We start from the raw sequence: 19,752 nt of genomic DNA, 5'->3' as shown, positions 1-19,752 counted from the left end.
ATTCTGATGACAGGAAGAGAGCATTTTAGAATCTCACAAACAACTCCCAACAATCCGAATCAATTGGTTTTGCCATCAATGCCAAAGGGGGAGATTGTTGGCATTTGGCATTATAACAGACAATGGGAGATTGTTGGCATTTCAATAAGGATATTGAGAAGGTTGTTGATGATTATGGATATAACTGATTAAGGATGTTTACTATCTTAATATTATTATTTTGTCATTGATGTCAAGAAATTGATTTTCTAATTCAGTATGATGTTGCCATATCTTGAGAAGTATGATTTGATGAATATAAAGATGTCGGTAAAAGACACAGGGGGAATATGATGAATAAGGGGATGAATAAGGTATTCAATGGGCAACTATTACCGAGTCGGACAATGATGAGATCATGATGTTTAGATTGTTTTAACATCATACATATGTTGTAAATTGTAAGGTTAATACTATACTATGTTATCGAGCAAAGAACCTAGTCGATAAACCCTAAGGTTATCGCTATTGGTTAATGAAGGCGGAATGTCTACCGAGTGAAGTTTAGTATTCACCAAGTTGTTACCGAGCTGTTACCGAGTTGTAACCGAGCTGTAACAGAATACATTAAATGGTTACATGCGTTATTTAATGAAGGAAGCTGATGAGCTAGAACTGATTAAATGATTGGTATGCCGTGCATGAAGTTTGTTAATGAATCTATGGCAAAGGAAAATCGGCATGAAGATCTACAGCGCAGATTGAACCGCATTACCCTAGCACAAGTTCCAAGAAATGTATGCAAGTTCCTAGGCAGGGTAAAACATTTTTCAGATCGAAGGATACATTGAACCTGGACAAGATTGAAGATCTGATGGCTATGATTGATCATGGGAAATGTGATCAAGGAGATTAAGCGGTTAACTAATTGTTTATAAATAGGGAGCTGTTGATAAACAATGTATGCACAGGGATGCTACATAGTGATTACCAAGCACAAAAGCTTGAAGACCTGTTTGAATAATAGAGTATAGAAGCCCAGCAGATGGACAAGATTAGTTCTATGTCTAGATTGTATTGAGCAAATAAGAATCTGCTTTAGCATTTTAGATGTGAAGTTGCAGATAGTTTTTTATTACTGTTATTTTGTGAAAGTGACAGAAAATCTCTCAACCAAGTGGACTTAACAGTCTTATTTGCAAAACCCTATAGCAAGGTGACATTTTGATTGAGTGTTTGAAATCCTTTAACAAGGTCACTTCTAACAAGGTGAAGATCCTAACAAATCTGAGGGAAATCCCTTAACCGGGTCATATCTAGCAATGTGTTTGTAATCTTTAACAGGATTTGCTTTTAACCGAGCATACTCTAGAAGAGTATATTTCTTAGTGGGTCCGAAATCCCACAGTGGTTTTTCCCTATTTGGGTTTCCACGTTAAATCTGGTGTTATGAGGTTTATGATGTTTATATGCTTTTGAGTTTGCATGTTTAGCAGTTTTGGTTATATTACTGAAGTATATATTACCGAGGTTGAATCTGATGTTTTTATGGAAGATTAAGTTTGTATGATTCACCCCTCCCTCTCATCTTGTTGGCTATTGGATCTGTACTTACATTAAGTATCAGAACTATCAACCCTTTCATCATTAGCACCCTTTGAAAGAGTGCAACTCTTAATTATTTCTGCCCTTTGAAAGGGACACAACTTTCCACAATCAGATCTGCACCTCTGATTCTGAGAAGTTGAAACTCTGTTTCGAAGGCTTTATGTAATTCATCCCAAGTAGCCAGTTTCGTTTTATCAGCATTGGAGTACCAATCAATGGCTACTCCTCGTAGGGTGGCGGGGAATTGCACCACCCATTTTGCCCTGTCGGTCACACCATTGGCCGACCAGATTGTTTGACATGTACGGTGATGCCGTACCGGGTCTTCTTTCCCGTCTCCATTGAACTTAGGCAGTTTTTGCCGATTCGACATCACGCTCCTTGGCGGCAGCCCAGTTTGTCCTCCGAAACTCGAACTCGAACCTCCAGGAACTCCAGACACTGGTCCTCCAGAAGGTACTCCGTCGAGATTTGGTACATTGGGTCCCACTAGGTTACTCTAACTACCAGGGTGTGATGAGCCTGAACCGAACAAATTGCTTCTACTACAGTGACCTTGTGTCCTCTTGACACCTTCGGTCGCACTGGTATCCTCCGCCTCTTTGTTCTCGGCCTCTGTCTCCTCTTCCTTCCTGGTCCCGACACCTCTGTATGGCGTGTACGACTCTACCGTACTCCCATCACCAATCTCTTCCAATGTCAGGGAAAGGTCCCCCAACCGCTTCCTGGTGGTTACTATTAGTACGGAAACTTGGCCCTCAGTACCCGAGCCATCATTGCTAGTTGTGCTTTCTTCAGCGAGTTTCTTCAGTCGTCGCCGACGTTCTACTTATTGTTCTAATCTCAGCTTCCTCGCGGCTGCCTCGTGCGCGTCTTCTTCCTGTCCCTTCGGCACACGATTTCTATCCTTATTCAGCGTCACTGGCATCAATTCCTTCTTGCCGTGGGGTTGAAGGTTCGTCGACGACTTTCGTCACATTTCTCCTCCTCTCATCAACTCCTTTCTTCAAATTGCTGCAAAATTTGTTGCCGACGGGTCTCGCGGTAGGTTTCTTCCCGACGAGTTTGGAGAGCAAGGAACACCTGTGCCAACAAGCTAGGCAAGTTGTTCATCAACCGGTTTACGACCGGACTTACGCCAAGGGCACTCCACACTGCACTCTCAGGGACGTCCTCAGTTGTGGCCTCCCTCTGTATGTAAGTTTCGATGGATGCCTATAGGATGCAGGTGAAATCCCTTGTCAGTGCTCCCTCTCCTTCGAACAACTTCGTCAGCTCTTCCTCGGGATTGCTACTTGTCCCCTCGCTCACTGGTTGCCTCATTATCGTCGTGCCATGTAGTATGTTCCCGTCATTCCAAGTTTAATTTGGCAACAATGCCAGATGTTTTCCCCAAGAGATGTGTGTGCATTCAGTGTATAACAGTACAAAAATGTAGGAAATGTGATAGTATACAACAATGCAAGTAACAAAAGAACTCATATGTTTGTATTCATTAATGCCAAATGCAGTACATTCAAAACATAGCTTTCTTCGACAATATCTACACATTGAAATAGGAAACCAAGTACATATATATAGGTGTCTGTGCAGCTTGTTTGGTGCCAACTGTCGACAACCATCACGTAACCACTGACCCTTAACACACGTAATGTTCTAATTACACTATGACATAATTACCCGACAACAGTGCTTAAAAATCCTCCGACCTTGCTACATGTTGTACAACCTCTTCTGTGGCTTTGGTTTAGGAAAAAGTTTGGTTTTTTTGAGTTTGATTGAAGCAAATGTAGTTGGTTCTTGCTTAGAATATGACTTTGGTAGCGCTAGGGAATTCCTCACATAGATTAATGAGTTGGATGAAAACGCATTCTTGGCATATGGGAACACTAAACAATCATTTTATGATTAGAATGTTTTTGAGATGCCCACAACACAATCTGGGTACGGTGATTGATTGAGTGCAACATTCTTAGCTTTGAGTGTGCAATTAGATGGGACCCCTTGGTTGGTTGGTCATAAGCATTATTGACATATTAGCATAGGTTGGTTAAACACTCCGACAACTCCTTTTTTTTTTTTGCTTTATAAGTATTGTTTTTTCTTTTTCCTTAAAAAAATTGAAATGGTGTGCGCCATGAAGGTCTATGTGGTGTTGAGGGTCTTCATTTCGGTTTAGTGGCAGGGCCTTTACCCTCAACTTGACCGTATATTGTGAAAGGGAACACGCTAGGGGTATTGCGCTTGGATCTTGTGAGAGGTGCAATCCCTCAATCTAGTGGAGGTGTTGTCCTCAGACCCCCACCAAACTCATTTGATTTACCAAGTACTCTCTTAGTCCAAGTTTGCCTCTTGGTTCTTTTCCTTCCATAATGTTGTTACTAGTGTAGAATTTTTTTATCTAATGTTCCAATGTTTACTTGTTTTTTTGTCATCTTGTAGACAACATTTTCTTTCAATGGGGATGTTGTAGTTAGTGTACAAATCCTATCATTATGTTTTGATAATATGGTTTATCTGACTATGTATTGATTGTTTGTCGGCTTAAGTATAATATTTAGTTGATAGTTCTATTCCACTTGGCAATTGTGAGGTCCTTTAAATAGATTTTGTATCATCAAGGAAAGTTGTATGATCAAGTTTGATCCTTGGCCAACCATCTTTGGTCTGCTTCGGTAATAATTCCATGGGGGAATAAAGATACATTTTACTTCTCTATCTGGTATGCATTGTTATTTCTTTATTATTCCAAGTATTGGTTTTTATTAGATAGAGTAGTAAACACCAAGCACCTCTTGTGCCTAAACTTCAAGTGTTTTGAATTTAAAGATGCAACTCTCTTTGTTAAGATAGTCAGCAGTAGCACAATAGTTGTATACCTCGTTGCATATATGGATAGTTTGTTCATAACAAAAAATAATGAAAGGCACACTACAAAAGTCAATGTAAAAGTAATGAAAGATTTTTAAATGAAAAATTTGGGTTGTCTCCATTACTATTTGGTTATTGAAGTGATTCAAAAATCCAAGCATGTTTACATCACATAATAGAAGAATTTTAGTGAAATTTTGAGTGAATTTGGAATGACATAATAAAAACTGCTCAACACATCCATGGAACAAAATCTCAAATTGACATTAGATGATATTGTAGAGTTTGAAGATGCAACTAAGTACATGTAGGTCATTGGAAGTCTAAGCTACATAACCACAACCAGCCCAAACATTTATTTTGCTATAGATGATCTCTATGTATTCATGCAACAACTAAGAGAAAGTCACTGGGTAGCAATAGAGAGGGTTCTTCAATATCCAAAGGGAACTTAGAATTTTGGGCTCAAAATACTTCAATAGAGCATATTTCAAACTAGTTGGATATTAATTTTCAAACTAGTTGGATATTAATATTCAAACTATGTAGGTGATTTAGACAATGAGTAATCTGCTTCAAGTTTAATGAATTTAGGATCAGCGGTTATCACTGAGAAGTCCAAGAAGTAGTTAGTGCCAACTCTTTCTTTAGTAGAAGCAGAATATATGGCTGTAATGTCCCCACTTAGGAATAGAATTTAAGGGTAAATAATAATATAAAATTAAAATTAAAATATAAAAGAATATAATTAAATTTTAATTAAGTTAATGAATGGTCAAAAGACATGAAATGAAAAGTTGCGACTCCCTCAAACATGAGATATAAAAGTGAGAAGAGAACCTCATTTGAGGGGGATAATAATGAAATTGTGGCGGAAATCCTGAGTACCAAGCAAGGGAAAAATGAGACCGTCTGAGCATATAGTCGGCGCCTGAAGGAATTGCTGGGAAAAATGGATTACCAATCGGGTGACGAATTAAAGAAAAGGTGGTTTGTGGAGGGTTTGAAATTGTCGCTCAGGAGGAAAATGAAAATTGTACCACCCACCTCCTATGAAGATGCCCATAACCGGGCACTGGACCTAGAGAGTGAAGGCAAGACATCCAGGTAGAAGAAAGACAAATCCTCTGGGGAGGAGGACTCCTCCGACGGAAGTAGCAGTGACGAGGGGTCAAGCAAGAAGGTGCAAACCCTCCAGAAGGACATGCATCACATGATGAAGGAATTCAAGAGTATGAAGGGAAGCATCAGTAAGAATGAGGAAGTGTGGTGCACGGAGTGTAAGGAGGAAGGTCATACAAAAGGTACCTGTCCTAAAAAGGCCTTCTGCGACATTTGCCAAGTGTTGGGACACTCCACCAAAGAATGTCCCTACAACATGAAGACACGAGGGAATTAGGTGCTCTTCACCCAAGATCAGCCGTCACCCTCCGCTACAGTGAGCACATCCCAGCCTCAAGCCAACACCACAGCATCATCTGGCGGTTATAGAGGTAACCGAAGGGGAGGAAAAGGCAACAATAATAATAACAATAACCGGAGTCGAATGCAGTATGATGCCAAAGGATGGCTGATGATTCAGTGTTGGGCCTGCAACCAATGGGGACACTTTGCGCGGGATTGCCAGAAAGAGGAAACACCCCAGAACTTGTGCAGATGGTGTGGTCCTGGAGACCACGACAACACAAATTGCCCCAAGCCAGGGGTTAATCTTCTCAATATTGAGAAAACAGGTGATGATAAAGAAGCCACCCGTGCTCAGGCCAAGAAGGCCACTTATCCCAACCCCTGTACAGAGAAGGAGAGATTACGGGAGGCAAAGGCCAACATTGAACGGGAGATGACAGCAGAACGACGGAAAAATGCAGGGGTGGTGAGTACCTCATCCCATACTGAAGCAGAAAAGAACATTATTGGGCAAGTCTTGCAGATGGAGGTGCCAATAAGGGTGAAGGACCTTTTGGACACAATGCCACAACTAAGGACCACCATTCTCAGTACCGTACAAAGGACCGCACACACACCTTCAGGTGTGACCCAGACGGAAGTCCCGGTCAGCCCTTCGGCTGATCCAATGTTGTTGGCCTTAAATAGTGGTCCGCATCCTGCAGTAGTGGAAATGGGAATCCTTGGGACTATCCTCAAGGACACCATCATGGATAGGGGATCTGGGGTGAATGTGCTGCCGGAGGATACATGGAAGAAGCTCGGGAAGCCAACACTATGGCCACCCACATTCAATTTGGTGGGAGCAGACCAGCACGGTATCAAGCCACTCGACACCTTGGCAAGGAAATCTGTACTTCTTGAATCCGTACGATATATCCAGCAGGCAATCATGGAAGCATTTGTACGGTTAAAAAAACAAAAAAAGAGTCGAGAATCTGTACATTTGAAAAAACTGTACGGCCAAAGGGTGATGGAGAAAGGTCGTACGGCTGCAGTAAAACAACATTGTATGGCCGAAGGAGAAAAAAGGGTCTGTGCGGGGAGATTTCATACACGACCATTGATTTTTGTACGACTGCAGGTTGAAGTAAGTCGTACACCACAAGGAAGAAGGCACAAAAGGAGGAAACAAAATAAAATTCCGTACAATGTTGTACAAGCAGACACCGCCAGACAAAAGTCATATCAAAATAACGACATTTGACAAAGTATAAGGTTGGCGTTGGCAATTCAGGAATCATTCAAATGGAATTAGGAAAACCGAGATTAGGAAAGCTGGACTGGAGAAAACGGTTGCAGCAGTTAGACAAACCGTCTAAGTCAAGGAAAATGGCAGAAGGAAGCACAACAGCCAAGGACAAGGGTAAGCGGGTGTTGCAGTCTGGAGTAAAAGTTGTAGGGCCAGCAGATACATGAAAGGTCAAAAAGAAGACAATGCCGGAGAAAATCACACCTGACACTGTTACATTAGAAGGATTGAGTGGAAATGTATGCAGGACCTGGTGGCTGGAAACCCCAGATAATTATGTAGTTAAGGAATCTCTCAGGAAAGCACGGGTGCATTGGGCAATTCAAATGCCCATCTTTGCCATCAGGGATTTCGAATCATGCTTGCGAATGATGGTGGCTACATATGACAACGCGACAAGGGCATCGACTTTCTCTTACCAGTAGAGCACTATGACCGTCTCCTTTGCACCCGACGATTTTGCTAAGGTATTTGGCATACCAGATGAGGGAAAGAAAATAGACAAGAATGCCACTAAGATGTCGCCAGAGAGGAAAGAGCAACTGCTGCGATTAATTTGTCGAAGTGATCTCTCAGAACAGGAATGGGCAGCGATCAAGGCACCTAAGGGCAGAGGGTTGAAAAAGTCGTACACCGTTCCAGGGGATTGGCAGTGTCTGCTGGATGTTATGAAAAGCAGACTTACGGGAGCCAGCAGGGCATTAGACATGACAGTACCCATGATTGCACTTATGAATGGCCTGAGGAATGGGATGGTGTACAACTGGGCAACAGTTTTGTCTGACAGAATTCATGAATTCTTGATCCTACGACACAAGGCTTTTTACATGCCATTTCACACCATAGGGTTGTTCCTCGACGCTGTACGCACACAAGTATCGCCAGAGAAGCATGTCTAGAAACCTTAGGAGACATTGGACCCTTCACAGCCAGCCATTTTCTATTGGACCCACTAGGATACCATGGCAAGTAGTGGGGAAGCCCATTCCAACTGGAAACGAAGGAGACCACCACAGGTGGTAGTGTCAGAACATGAGTAGGAGACAGAGACAGTTGACGAGGATGCAAAAGAAGAGGCTGAAGAAGAGGATGATAGTAGTGTAGAGGAAAGGGAAGATTTCGAGGACACTTCTTCTAGGAGAAGCCAGAGTCACGACACATTCCGCCTTGATAGCCGGAAAGAAGTAGAGAACACCCCTACCACAGAGGAGAGTAGTGGTCGTGCAGTGTCTTTTGGGCACGTGATGAGAGGAATCCGTGGATTACCCGCGGGTGGAGTGCGACCTGCGGGAGTAGGCCGACTGGTGTATGCACCAGTAGTATTGACTCAGGATGGAGGACTCACACCTCTCCAAGACTTCGAGGGTGACAGTGGGAGCTATACTAGTCGTACCCATCCCAGGATTTGGGCAATTGAGACCCCGACCTTCATTGCCTTCACCCTCTAGGGTTGCCACAACAGTTCCAACAAAGGAGGTTCCAGTAGTGTCATTCATTCCCAGCGAACCTCCTTGCATTGGGTCTACCGTATGGAGGGAACCGGTACATACGGAGGTGACGACAGCAATTTCTCAATTGTACGACTACAACATGGAAAAGTATGGTAAGAGTGATAGGTAGAAGTTGTCTAGCTAATGGTGGACATTACGATTGTATGGAGGTATAAAATGCAAACTAACTATATGGTAGGAGGATTTTGATGTAACCCATACGTTGGATGGAATAATGAGGCATACAACAATAGTACAATTAGGATGTTGTACAACAATTATGGCATATACAAACCATATGATGGTGTTACACTGTAGAAAGTTGTATGACAATCAATGAATCTATTGGCCATACACTGAAAACAAAATTGAGATAAGGTCATACTATGGTAAATAAAACTCATACTACAGCAGCAAAGAGTGGTCATACAACATTAGAAAATAAAAATCAATGGCCTTTTTGAAGAAGTCGTATGAAAATATATAGGTTTTTTAGTTGAACAACCTTAGGACTTTGAACTTTTTGCTTTGCAATAATTTTAAGATGTGGCCATACAATCAAGGGAAAATCATAATTTTTAATTGTTCTCTTATTGGTTGTCATACAATTTTTTTTATATTTATTTTCTTTCCTAACTTTGATAATTTTCTTTTCATGTATGAGACACTATATAATACTTTCCTTCCATTACTTTTCTATCCAACCCGTTGTATAGTAGGTTCCAAATCAACTATTTTTTTAATATTGTTATTCCAAGCCATACCTTCAGTAAAGTCAGTTGCCTCTATTGTAATAAAAAACTGCCAACTTTTGGAAACCCTATATTGCGTCCTACACACATAAACTATCCAACTTTTGAAAGTCACTCTCCATAGACCACTTGTCATCACACAATCTTTGTTCCTCTTCATTGATATTTGTAGCTTCAATAAAATTACAATTTGATGAAAATACCTCATAGCCCTCCATTTGCTAGTAACACAAGCCACAAAGAGAATTTGTTTCATCTTTTGAACATGACTGTAATTCTAAAATCCCTTTATCATTTGGTTCTATCTGACCTTGATCCTACTTCGCCATCCATTCTTCGTAGTCTTAATGTGATGAATCGAAAAAAGTTGCTTCTACATTGACTACTTGGTTCTTCAACTCAATTATACACTCTTGACCCTTGTTCTCAATGGAGATTGTATTTCTTTTCCAATTGTCATCGGCTTTAGCCACTACCAACCAACCCCGACCCAATAATGAATTGTATGTCATGTCCCAAATTTAATTGATTTAATTTCACTTCAATGAATTGCTCAATTCAAATAAGATGATTATCATTTATAAGGAATTCAAGGCCAACCTTGTTATGCGACTTGTAATTTTTTTATTTTGGGCCCCAACACCCATTTAGGACTAGGTCAACAACTTTGAAGCGTTATTTTAATTTGTTTTCCCTCCAAAATGAGGCATGGGATTTCGGACACCCAAGTTTGGGTTGCAATAGATAAACCTTGTAACATTTCCATTTAGATTATCATCTCATCTTATGTCAATTTATCCGTTGCAGCGCTTTGTGTTCAAGATACTTCTATGGACAAAAATCCATAGGAGGTTACAATCAATGGACGGAAACTCATTGGTTGCAAGTATTTGAGGACAACACCCCTTTGGTACATGGGGGTGATCTCATCCAAAGGTTGCAAAAGAGCTACATGGAGTAATGCATTTCAGCTAGTTTGATTTTATGTGTGTTTGCAAGATCATAATTGTTGTTTGTGTCACTAGCTAACTATAAGGTTTGTTGTTGTTCCATGGTTTACTATTTTTGGAAAGCACCAATTTTCATAAAGTTTGATATCCTGAGAAATTAAGGTTATTTTGATGTGGTGAAAATTCATATTTGGACTATTTTAATATTTTCGTAACTTTGGGTCGATTTGTGAAAAATAATTAAATAATAAAATAGTTAAATGTTAAGTTGTCGAAAAGTTAAATTAAAAGACAAATTATATTCAACTATTTAAAAAGGAGACATCGAGTGACTTAAAGGTTCAAAAAGTAAATTATAAAATAAAAGTCACTTTATGAGAATTCCTAGAAAAGTACTAGAGTGGTTACAAAATATAATGTCTAGAAAGATCTAAAGGAATTATTGTGGTCAAATTATGACACCCTTGGTCCATCAGTGAGAACCGATCAGAGATATGTTCTATGGACCAACGCTGCCTCAGTTGATCAAAGAGAAAACAATGGAATCATGAAGTGTGAAGTGTTGTCTTGTTAGAAGGAAGTTCCTAAGTCTTCCCTTCCTTGACCTCGGAACTCCAGAACCCCCAGGTTCCCAAGTTCCTAAGTCCTCAACCCCAGAACCCCGAAGTTCCCAAGTTGCTAAGTCCTCAACCCTGGAGGGCTGGAACTCTGAAACCCCGAAGTTCCCAAGTTCCTAAGTCTTCTCTTCCTCAACCCCGAAACTCCGGAACCCCGAAGTTCCCAAGTTGCTAAGTCCTCCCTTCCCCAGAACTCCGAAACCCCGAAGTTCCCAATTTCCAACTTCCTTCCGGCTTGCAACACTTCCAGATGGCGTGATCAACACTCAAAGCTCTTAATGCTCCAACAACTCTAGTGACTTGTACACCTTCTTTTGTGGAGCTACAAGGGCGTATTTAATGATTTTTGCAGGATTTCCATCAAGTGTCGTGGAGTACAAGGCCATGCTTACTTGTGGTTACTTATGTCATGCTTGCATGCTCTGACTTTGGAATGTCAGACAATCCACTTTCTAGGAGTCCTTTCTTCTTGGGATTGCGTTGTCAGGGTATGGCGAGGTTGCTTGCATGTACACAATGTCAGGTGCATGCACTTCCCTGCATTCTCTAACTGACATTTCCCTACACACACAAGGGTCAAGGCTTCTCTTCCTTGACCAATGGTCTCTCCTATGCGACCAGTTTTCTATATAAGGTTGTTATGCATCATTGTAAAGGGTTCTCTCCCTGCTTGTTTGAGCTATTCTATGCTCTTTCACTTCTCTTGAAGACTTGTATTTATCTTGCAATTCTACAACTATAAGTTTGGCCATTGGCCTTATAATGAATTGAAATCATCATTCTTGCCTTACTTCAATTTATGTATCTTGTGTATGTGTTCTTACCTTCATTGTAAGAGTATGTTGTGGCTTTCTTTCGCATATATGTTGTGTTAACCCGTTTTCTGAGTGTGACTTGTGGGAAACCTTCTCCCCTCTTTACATTCAGCAAGTTCTAACCTCCATACATGCATTTGACTCATTCATGCAACTGAAGTTTGTGCATCTCCTAGGTATTTCAGTTGATTCTTTGTGCCATTTCGGGTGGGGAGAGAAACATCTCTTATCTTGGTGCATCACCTCCTTTCATTTGAAGCATTTCTCTCTCCCCTTTTCCTCTGCAAGTTGTTAGGATAGGTTTAGAAGTAAGATTTGGAGTGTTGAGTTGGTTCAACACCTGCACCTAGATGGAGAAGGAAGCCGGCCTTCTCCGGAGATTCAACCCCTTTGCGCAAGGTCCCACACTTCGGGGTTGTTTCCATGTTTCACAAGGTTGCTGAGTTGATAGCTCAGCAAGGGTGCAAACTTTTGTGACAACAATTATCAAAGGAGCTTGTGAGGAGACATTTCTGTTAGTTTTTAATTAGGGTGAAGAGCGGATTCCAATTGCCTAGGGCAACATTGGAATCCGCCCTTCAGGGCTGGGCCCTTTCTCACACGCCATCCTCCAATAGGGTTGGGCCCCTTCTCACACGCCACCCTCCAAATAGGGCAGACCCTATACCTCAAGTCACTTAATGAGCCCTTCATGAAACGTGTTAAGGAAATATTTAATAAATAAAATATAATAATGCTAGCCGACCTAGAGGTCTACCGCCAAGAAGAAGATATATATATGATGCAAGTCATTCTTTCAAACATACAATTAGAAAATATAATCTGCTCTGCTCCTAAATGCGATCTGCTATCCTACACTTGGCGAATCTGCTCCTTGGTGAACTGCAACAAACATTTGGTTATATGCTGCTTCAGCCTGTTGAAGTTATCTTCTGCTGATTGGTGTCTTGGTCATCTACAGCTAGGGCATCACTCTACATCACCTTGGCAACTTGTTGTTTGGACAGCGATCAGAGATAAGTGTTGTAATCAGAACATTGTGGTTAAATCGTAATCAGATCTGAGGATCTTTCTTGTTGGGTTTTTCCTCCTAGGAGGTTTTCCCAGAGTACTTGTGTGTTGTGTGTTCATTCTGTTCATTTCTCTACTTTTACTTAATTCTGGAAATTCCTAACACTAACAGCAATTAATATTAATCTGGAAATTAAGATAAATTTCTATTTTCTGAGTATTGTATCAATCTAAAAGACTAAAATTAACAATTTCCTCATTCTTGGTATTTGCACTTTCTTGAAACCCAATTGTGGAGGTTGAGCAAGTTTGTTCAACAATGGCCCTAGGATGAAAACCCTAAGGCAAAGATTGGCTTCAAGAAAATATTTCTCCCTAGCCAATGTAGAGGTGGATTCACACAAAATTCACAAGTGTGCTAATTGATAGAAGGTTTATAAAATTGTGCCAAAGTATCACTTGATATTTGCTCTATATTTAAGTATGCTTGCGGGAAGCCGCAAAGAAGAAATTTATTATGGATTTGCAAGGAAAATAATAAATTGATGAAATTGAATTTATTCATTGCTATTGTGCTAAGTACTTCCCAGTCATACCTTTCGCACTTCTAGCCATACCATTATGCATGTTCAAATCTGTCGTACCACTTGAAAGAGACATAGAAGCTATAAAGAGATTGATTAGTTTTTATTACTGATTTGGATGGGCCCAAACCTGGCCACTCCTTATGGAAGGTATTTCATATTATTAAAGGAGCATGAGGATAGTGGCATGATAGGAATATGGAAGCGATTACTTTTATATTTTTTCTTTGGAGCTGCTAAGTCTCTCACTCCTGTAATGTGAAAAATGCCGATTAAGGATTGAGATGCTGCCCAAGACCAAGGGAAACTCAATTAACTACACTAGCTCTATCACCCCTCTAAAGGTGATTAAGTATGATTAGCTCTACCTCAAGATCTGTTTTAATTGATATAAGCGTGACTTGATGTTTCATTCCCCTTTTGCATTACACATGTGGTTGGCTAGCAAGTATTTGGAATGATTAGTTGAGCAAAGATGGGTTTACATGTAAAGAAATCTACCATATCAATAGTAAAAGAGTTATCCTCTAAACTTTGAATTTTCATGACTTGAGTACACTTGTAACAAAATAAGTGCCCCAAAATTGTGCAAGTTAGATTGTACAAGTTGATTTATAAGGGGTTAATTAGGCCAAGTGTATCTCCTTGGGAAACAATGGAGTGTATTTGTTAAGGAGGATAATTTCTTAAGATCGAGCATTGATTATTGACAAGGTAACAAATTGGAAATATTATACCTTTCTAAGGATCAATGACTTTTAATTAAATGAAATAAGCTAGAGTTTTCCCAACAATTGATTTCACATCAAATTATCATTAGTTGAGAATTAAAGGGGGTAGCATACTTGAGAAAGCTTTTAGCTCCCAATATAGACTATAAGTATGTAGTTATGTTGTTTCAGTTGAATAGGGCAACTACAATATCCATGAGATTACTGAATGGTGTATCTAAAGCTACTTGGATAGATTTGTGATTACTTATCTTGATGGGGATTAAAAAAATTTAACCGGAATGAAGAAAAACATGAGAAACATTCAAGAAAATTTTTGTAGTGTTAAAGGAAAAACCAGTTATATCTATGATATCCAAATGTCATTCTTCCAAATAAAGGTGCAATATCAATGGCATAACATTTGAGAGGATGGTATCTCTATAGACGTAGTGAAGGTTAGTGCAATCATGGAGGTCCAGCACCAAGAATTTAGATGAAGTGAGAAATTTCATGGGGTTGGCTAGGTACTATTGGATATTTGATGAGAACTCCACAATAAAAGCCCTAGTTACATCCCTTTGGTGTAAAGGGAAAAACAATTGTTTAGTTAAGGTAGTGTAAATTGGCTTTTCAAATGTTACAAGAGTTGTTAACTTTAGCATTCATCTTGAGAATTCCCATATTGAGAAGGATTTCTTGGATTTCATATATGTGTCCTTATTAGGACTGGATTGGGCATTGACATAAGAAGGCCAACTAATTGATTATGGGCCACGTAATCTCAAGGATGGTGAGCTCAATCATCTAACTAAGGAATTGGAATTATTCACAATAATTCATGCCTTTGAGAAGTAATGGCTTATATCTTAGCATCCAATTACATGGCATAGGCACAACATGGCAAATGTGTAAATGAAATTCAATTATCCCAGTTCAAAATGGGAGAAACTCACGATAGTTAAAAAAGACGTAATATTGTGAAATAAGAGAGAAAACTGATTTTGACAACAAATATAGAGCATAGAGATTAAAGTTCATAATACACTAACAAATGTTAGTAAAAAAACATAGGGTTTAAATTTTTTTTAAAACTATTTTAGTTGTACTGATGAGGTTTTATATAAAAACCAAAGAACAGCACTATGTTCTTCACCTTACCTAAAACCCTTATTTTTTTATAAATTAAGAAAAGACCTTTATTACATTTGATATTTTAACTTTCGAAATAAATCTATTCAAAGGAATAAATAAATTAATTAAAATATCCTAACTCTAACGTCAAATTTAAAAATTTGAATCTCACTCACATTTTTTGGCCTCTTAACTATAAAAACGAGACCAAAGCAGAAATAAATAAAAGTCCCTTTCAAAGATGCAAGCAAGCCCACTCTCTTAAAGAATGTAAAGCTTTTGGAAAAATAAAAAAATTTGTAGCAACACTTAAAACAATTTTCTGATTGTCACCCAGGCACAAACCCTCCAAGTCAACAAAGACAAGCACAAAACATCAACATACATATGATGAGAACAAGACTGGGTATAGTGATTGAGGGATACATTTGCATGGGATCCATTTTAAATAAAATCTAGGAATGTTATACATAATGATTGTTTATAGAACTCATAAAAATGTTTGTTGCTTTTGTTTTCTGGATTTCAACTGTGTAAACTTTTTTGCATCAACATTTCGGATCATACTCAATGATCCATCATCTTAAGAATGTTGTCTACAACAATTGTATTTAGACAGTGCAACCCTAGTTCAAATCCCACAAAGTAATAAGACAACTGATATCTCCAACAACCATATGGCAAGGCTAGGGTGAACTATAATTATGGGATACATTCCAGTATATCACCCATTTATAAATTCTAAGAATGTCCAAACTACTGAGACACCCCATTAAATGTTGTAAATACAGCTGCACAACCAGGTGGCAGATGTTACATTGACAGAAACAGCTGCATTTTATTTGGTATTTGCCCTTTATGACTGCATGTTTCATATTCTGGGAAAATAGAAGGTTACAAATAATAGTCATATGTATGGATGCGAATTTATAAAGAAGTTAGAACAAAACAATATGCAGGAATCGAAAGTATTGGAGCTCATTATGTGATGTCATTCTTGGAACGATGATGAAAATGTATTGGCTAATAATATCTCCAATGTTCCTACTATTCTGTGGGCATTTATTTGCATAACAATCTAGTTTCTATGTTTCTATATTAGTTTTCTGCTCCAATTTCTTTAAATTATCTTGCACTAAATAAGAACTCAAATATTGTTTTTCTCCACAAGTTTTCTTGCAACATTACTGCCCCAACCTACCCTTGTTTGTTGGGGTAGGACAAGCCTAGAATTAAATGTGGCAGTTTATCCTATTTAATTTTCAACATTTACACATTCACCTGGTATTTCACGCCTAGAACTGGATAGTTCACCAAACCAAGAATGAATGTGACAGTTTTTCCAATTAAGCACCCAACATTTATACGTACACTTGGCCACATTTGTAGACCTTTGCCACACTTAGAATTAGAAATGACAGTTTACACCATTAAACATTCAAAATTTGTATATATGAGTTGGTAACAAAAATTTGAATATAATCCTTCACCGCGAAAGCACGGATGATTCATCACTTATGTTCATCCCATTTGACAATTTTTAACACTAATTTCAAACCCAATTACATTCCAACATTTCATCTGAAAATATTATGCAACAAACAAAATCCGGGTATTCAACATTTAGGTATACCATTGAAAGCAGTCCATAACCTTTATCAAAGATTTTTTTTTCAATTTCCACTTTTAATACAAACATCGGGAAATTCAAGAATTCAACATGCCTGCTGTCTTTTCTGTTGAAGATTCTGAGGATTTCTGTAACCGCACCAACTGCAAATTTTAAGAAAGGGTTTACTTCTTTCTTTTTCTCTGCGCAAACTGCAATGGGCATTGCCACATTTGTTCTAAGAAGCTGCCTTCTTCTAAACCCAATAAATCTCAATTGTCTCTGCATACACATAATTCTTTAGGTTACGAGTCATGCCCAACGGAATAATTATGAATTCGGATGAGTATATAGCGATTGGATTTATAGTAGAGGTCATCAAAAGTATGAAAATGATGTGCATAGTAGACTTACAGAAAAATTGGATGACAAAGGTGACACGAGAGGTGTGGCTGGGTGATGTGCAGGCAATGCTAAAACACTCGTCATAGTGAAACTTAAAGTTTGAATCCTTGAGGGAAAATATTTTATTGGAGCAAAAAAGATAATCCAACAGATTAGATAATTTGATAGGGTTCACCATTGAAGGGAAGAATATACGAGCAATAACGCTCTTGAGTTTTAACGGACGGTAGCTATTGTCCATATTAATTTATATGTATATCATATTATCATTTCTACATATGGAGATTATCGTTTTATGTCGTAATGAATTAACGGTTAACACAAGAAGGAAGTAAATTTTAATTTTATTTGTTTTCAATTGTTATCTTTTTTCAATTATCAATGGGTTTTTGGTCTATAGTGAAGTTGAATGGTTTTTAATGAATTCATCATGGATCAGTCTTGTTGAGTGCAAGGCGTCGACATTATAAGAGATGAGGTGGGAATTGTGTTTTGGGCGACTTTGGCAGAATGGCTACCCCTCAGTCATTGGTCGAAGAGGTTCAACCTATGGTTCATGCTCATGTACCTAGTAGCTAATCGAGTCTAGGTTTGGTATAAAACCCTCCATCAAAAAAAAATTATATAAAAAATGTCAAGAGATATCTTTCTAAGGAAATTGGAAGCATCATAAAAATATGAACTAATGAGATATTTGTAACATTTTCCAACTATTGATAAATAACATGCCACTAATATCCATTTAGCACTTTTGTTTTTCCTCATTTTTCTTTAATCCATCAAGCAAGACGAGGACATGTCATTACAACTTGTAAATATATTAGCTTTGAACTCTTCCTATGCATCTATTTTTCAATCGAAAATAACACCATCATAAGGCATCTCTACAATGCAATATAATTTATTGTTTATCAATACAGACAATTCAAATCATGATATGTATTTATGTACAATGATTTTTCAAACTCATATACAACTATAGAATGTCTTAAAATTAATCAAGCCAAAAGTTTCAAATACATCTATCATTTTCATGCTTTCATTTTTTAATTTGTTTCAATATTCAATGAGTTGTGGAAAAGGCAAGAGGAATCTGTGGTACAATACTTAAACCAACCGGAAACCGGTAAACAACCAAAATAGTCGGTGTTGCCATCAATGACAAAACATCAATGCAACACATAATCAATTCCTCCAAATTGCCAACAATCTCCCCCTTTGGCATTGATGTCAACACTAGATGTGAGAAACATCCAAGTGCCAAGAAATGCCAAACAAGTCTCCCCCAAAGGAAGACAACCAACAATCTCCCACAAAATGATATAGCAATGAAGTTCTGATCTCTCCCCCTTTGACTGATATTTTGTTAAGCTCTATTTTTCACATATATCTCTCCCCCTTTGGCATTGATGTCAACACTAGATGTGAGAAACATCCAAGTGCCAAGAAATGCCAAACAAGTCTCCCCCAAAGGAAGACAACCAACAATCTCCCACAAAATGATATAGCAATGAAGTTCTGATCTCTCCCCCTTTGACTGATATTTTGTTAAGCTCTATTTTTCACATATATCTCTCCCCCTTTGACATCAATGCCAAAGATCTGACATAAATATCAAAGAAAGACCATAGATCCTCTAAATCTCACAGTCGACTACTCCCCCTGAGTAGTAGCACCACCACATCAATCTGGAATGAGTAGTAGCTTTATAAATGCATACTAGACTAATGCCAATCTGCATTACTCGGGTCTCTACCAGAGGGGCAGAAACCCCCAATCTGTCTCTAAAGTACTCAAATGGTTCTTTAGGCAAAGGTTTAGTGAAGATGTCTGCAATCTTATCTTTAGTGTTCACATAAACCAGTCTGACTTCATTTGCTTCCACCTTCTCCTTCAAAAAGTTATACTTGATAGATATGTGCTTTGTCTTAGAATGAAATATCGGATTCTTTATTATATCAATAGCAAAAGAGTTGTCACAGTGAATAACTACCGATTCATTACAATCCATCTTTATATCCTTCAACATTTGCTTCATCCATAGAACTTGTGTATAATTAGTAGCAGCAGCAACATACTCAGCTTCAGCAATAGATAAAGAGGTACATGACTGTTTTTTGTTGATCCATGAAACATGTTTCTTTCCAAGAAAGAAAGCTCCACCGGATGTGCTCTTCCGGTCATCAACATCTCCAGCCCAATCTGCATTTGTATATGCACATAATGCAAAGTCATCATTTTTAGGATACCACAAATCATATTCAGTTGTTCCTTATAAATACCTGCAAAATCATTTTCATTGTACTCTCATGGTTTTCTCTAGGATCACTCTGATATCTTGATACAATACAAACTGCATTCATTGTATCCGGTCTGGTCTGAGTCATATATAACAAACCTTCAATCATAGGCTTGTACCTTGTAGGATTTATCGGTGCAGATGCATCTTTCTTTGTCAATCTCTCACTTGTAACCATAGGAGTACCAACCGATTTACAATTTTCCAACCCAAATTTCTT

General features: G+C 38.6%; 1 protein-coding gene across 3 annotated transcripts in view; it reads right to left on the bottom strand.

Moving 5' to 3' along the window:
- The window catches only part of LOC131037897 (uncharacterized), a 71,902-nt gene extending 54,466 nt beyond the window's left edge, over positions 1-17,436 (bottom strand). For all 3 annotated transcript variants that reach the window (XM_057970139.2, XM_057970138.2, XM_057970140.1), the window contains exons 1-2: positions 17,243-17,436; positions 16,944-17,110 (exon numbers count right to left, since the gene is read on the bottom strand). In XM_057970139.2, the coding sequence (XP_057826122.2) occupies positions 16,944-17,110; positions 17,243-17,317 (242 nt within the window). In that variant the 5' untranslated portion in view covers positions 17,318-17,436. The remainder of the gene's footprint in view (positions 1-16,943; positions 17,111-17,242) is intronic.
- Between the last annotated feature and the right edge of the window lie 2,316 nt (positions 17,437-19,752).

Source organism: Cryptomeria japonica, chromosome 4 (genome assembly GCF_030272615.1).
Source record: "Cryptomeria japonica chromosome 4, Sugi_1.0, whole genome shotgun sequence".
Lineage (NCBI taxonomy): Eukaryota > Viridiplantae > Streptophyta > Pinopsida > Cupressales > Cupressaceae > Cryptomeria > Cryptomeria japonica.
Note: the sequence above shows the minus strand (reverse complement) of the source record. Positions and strands in the feature narration are given on the sequence as shown.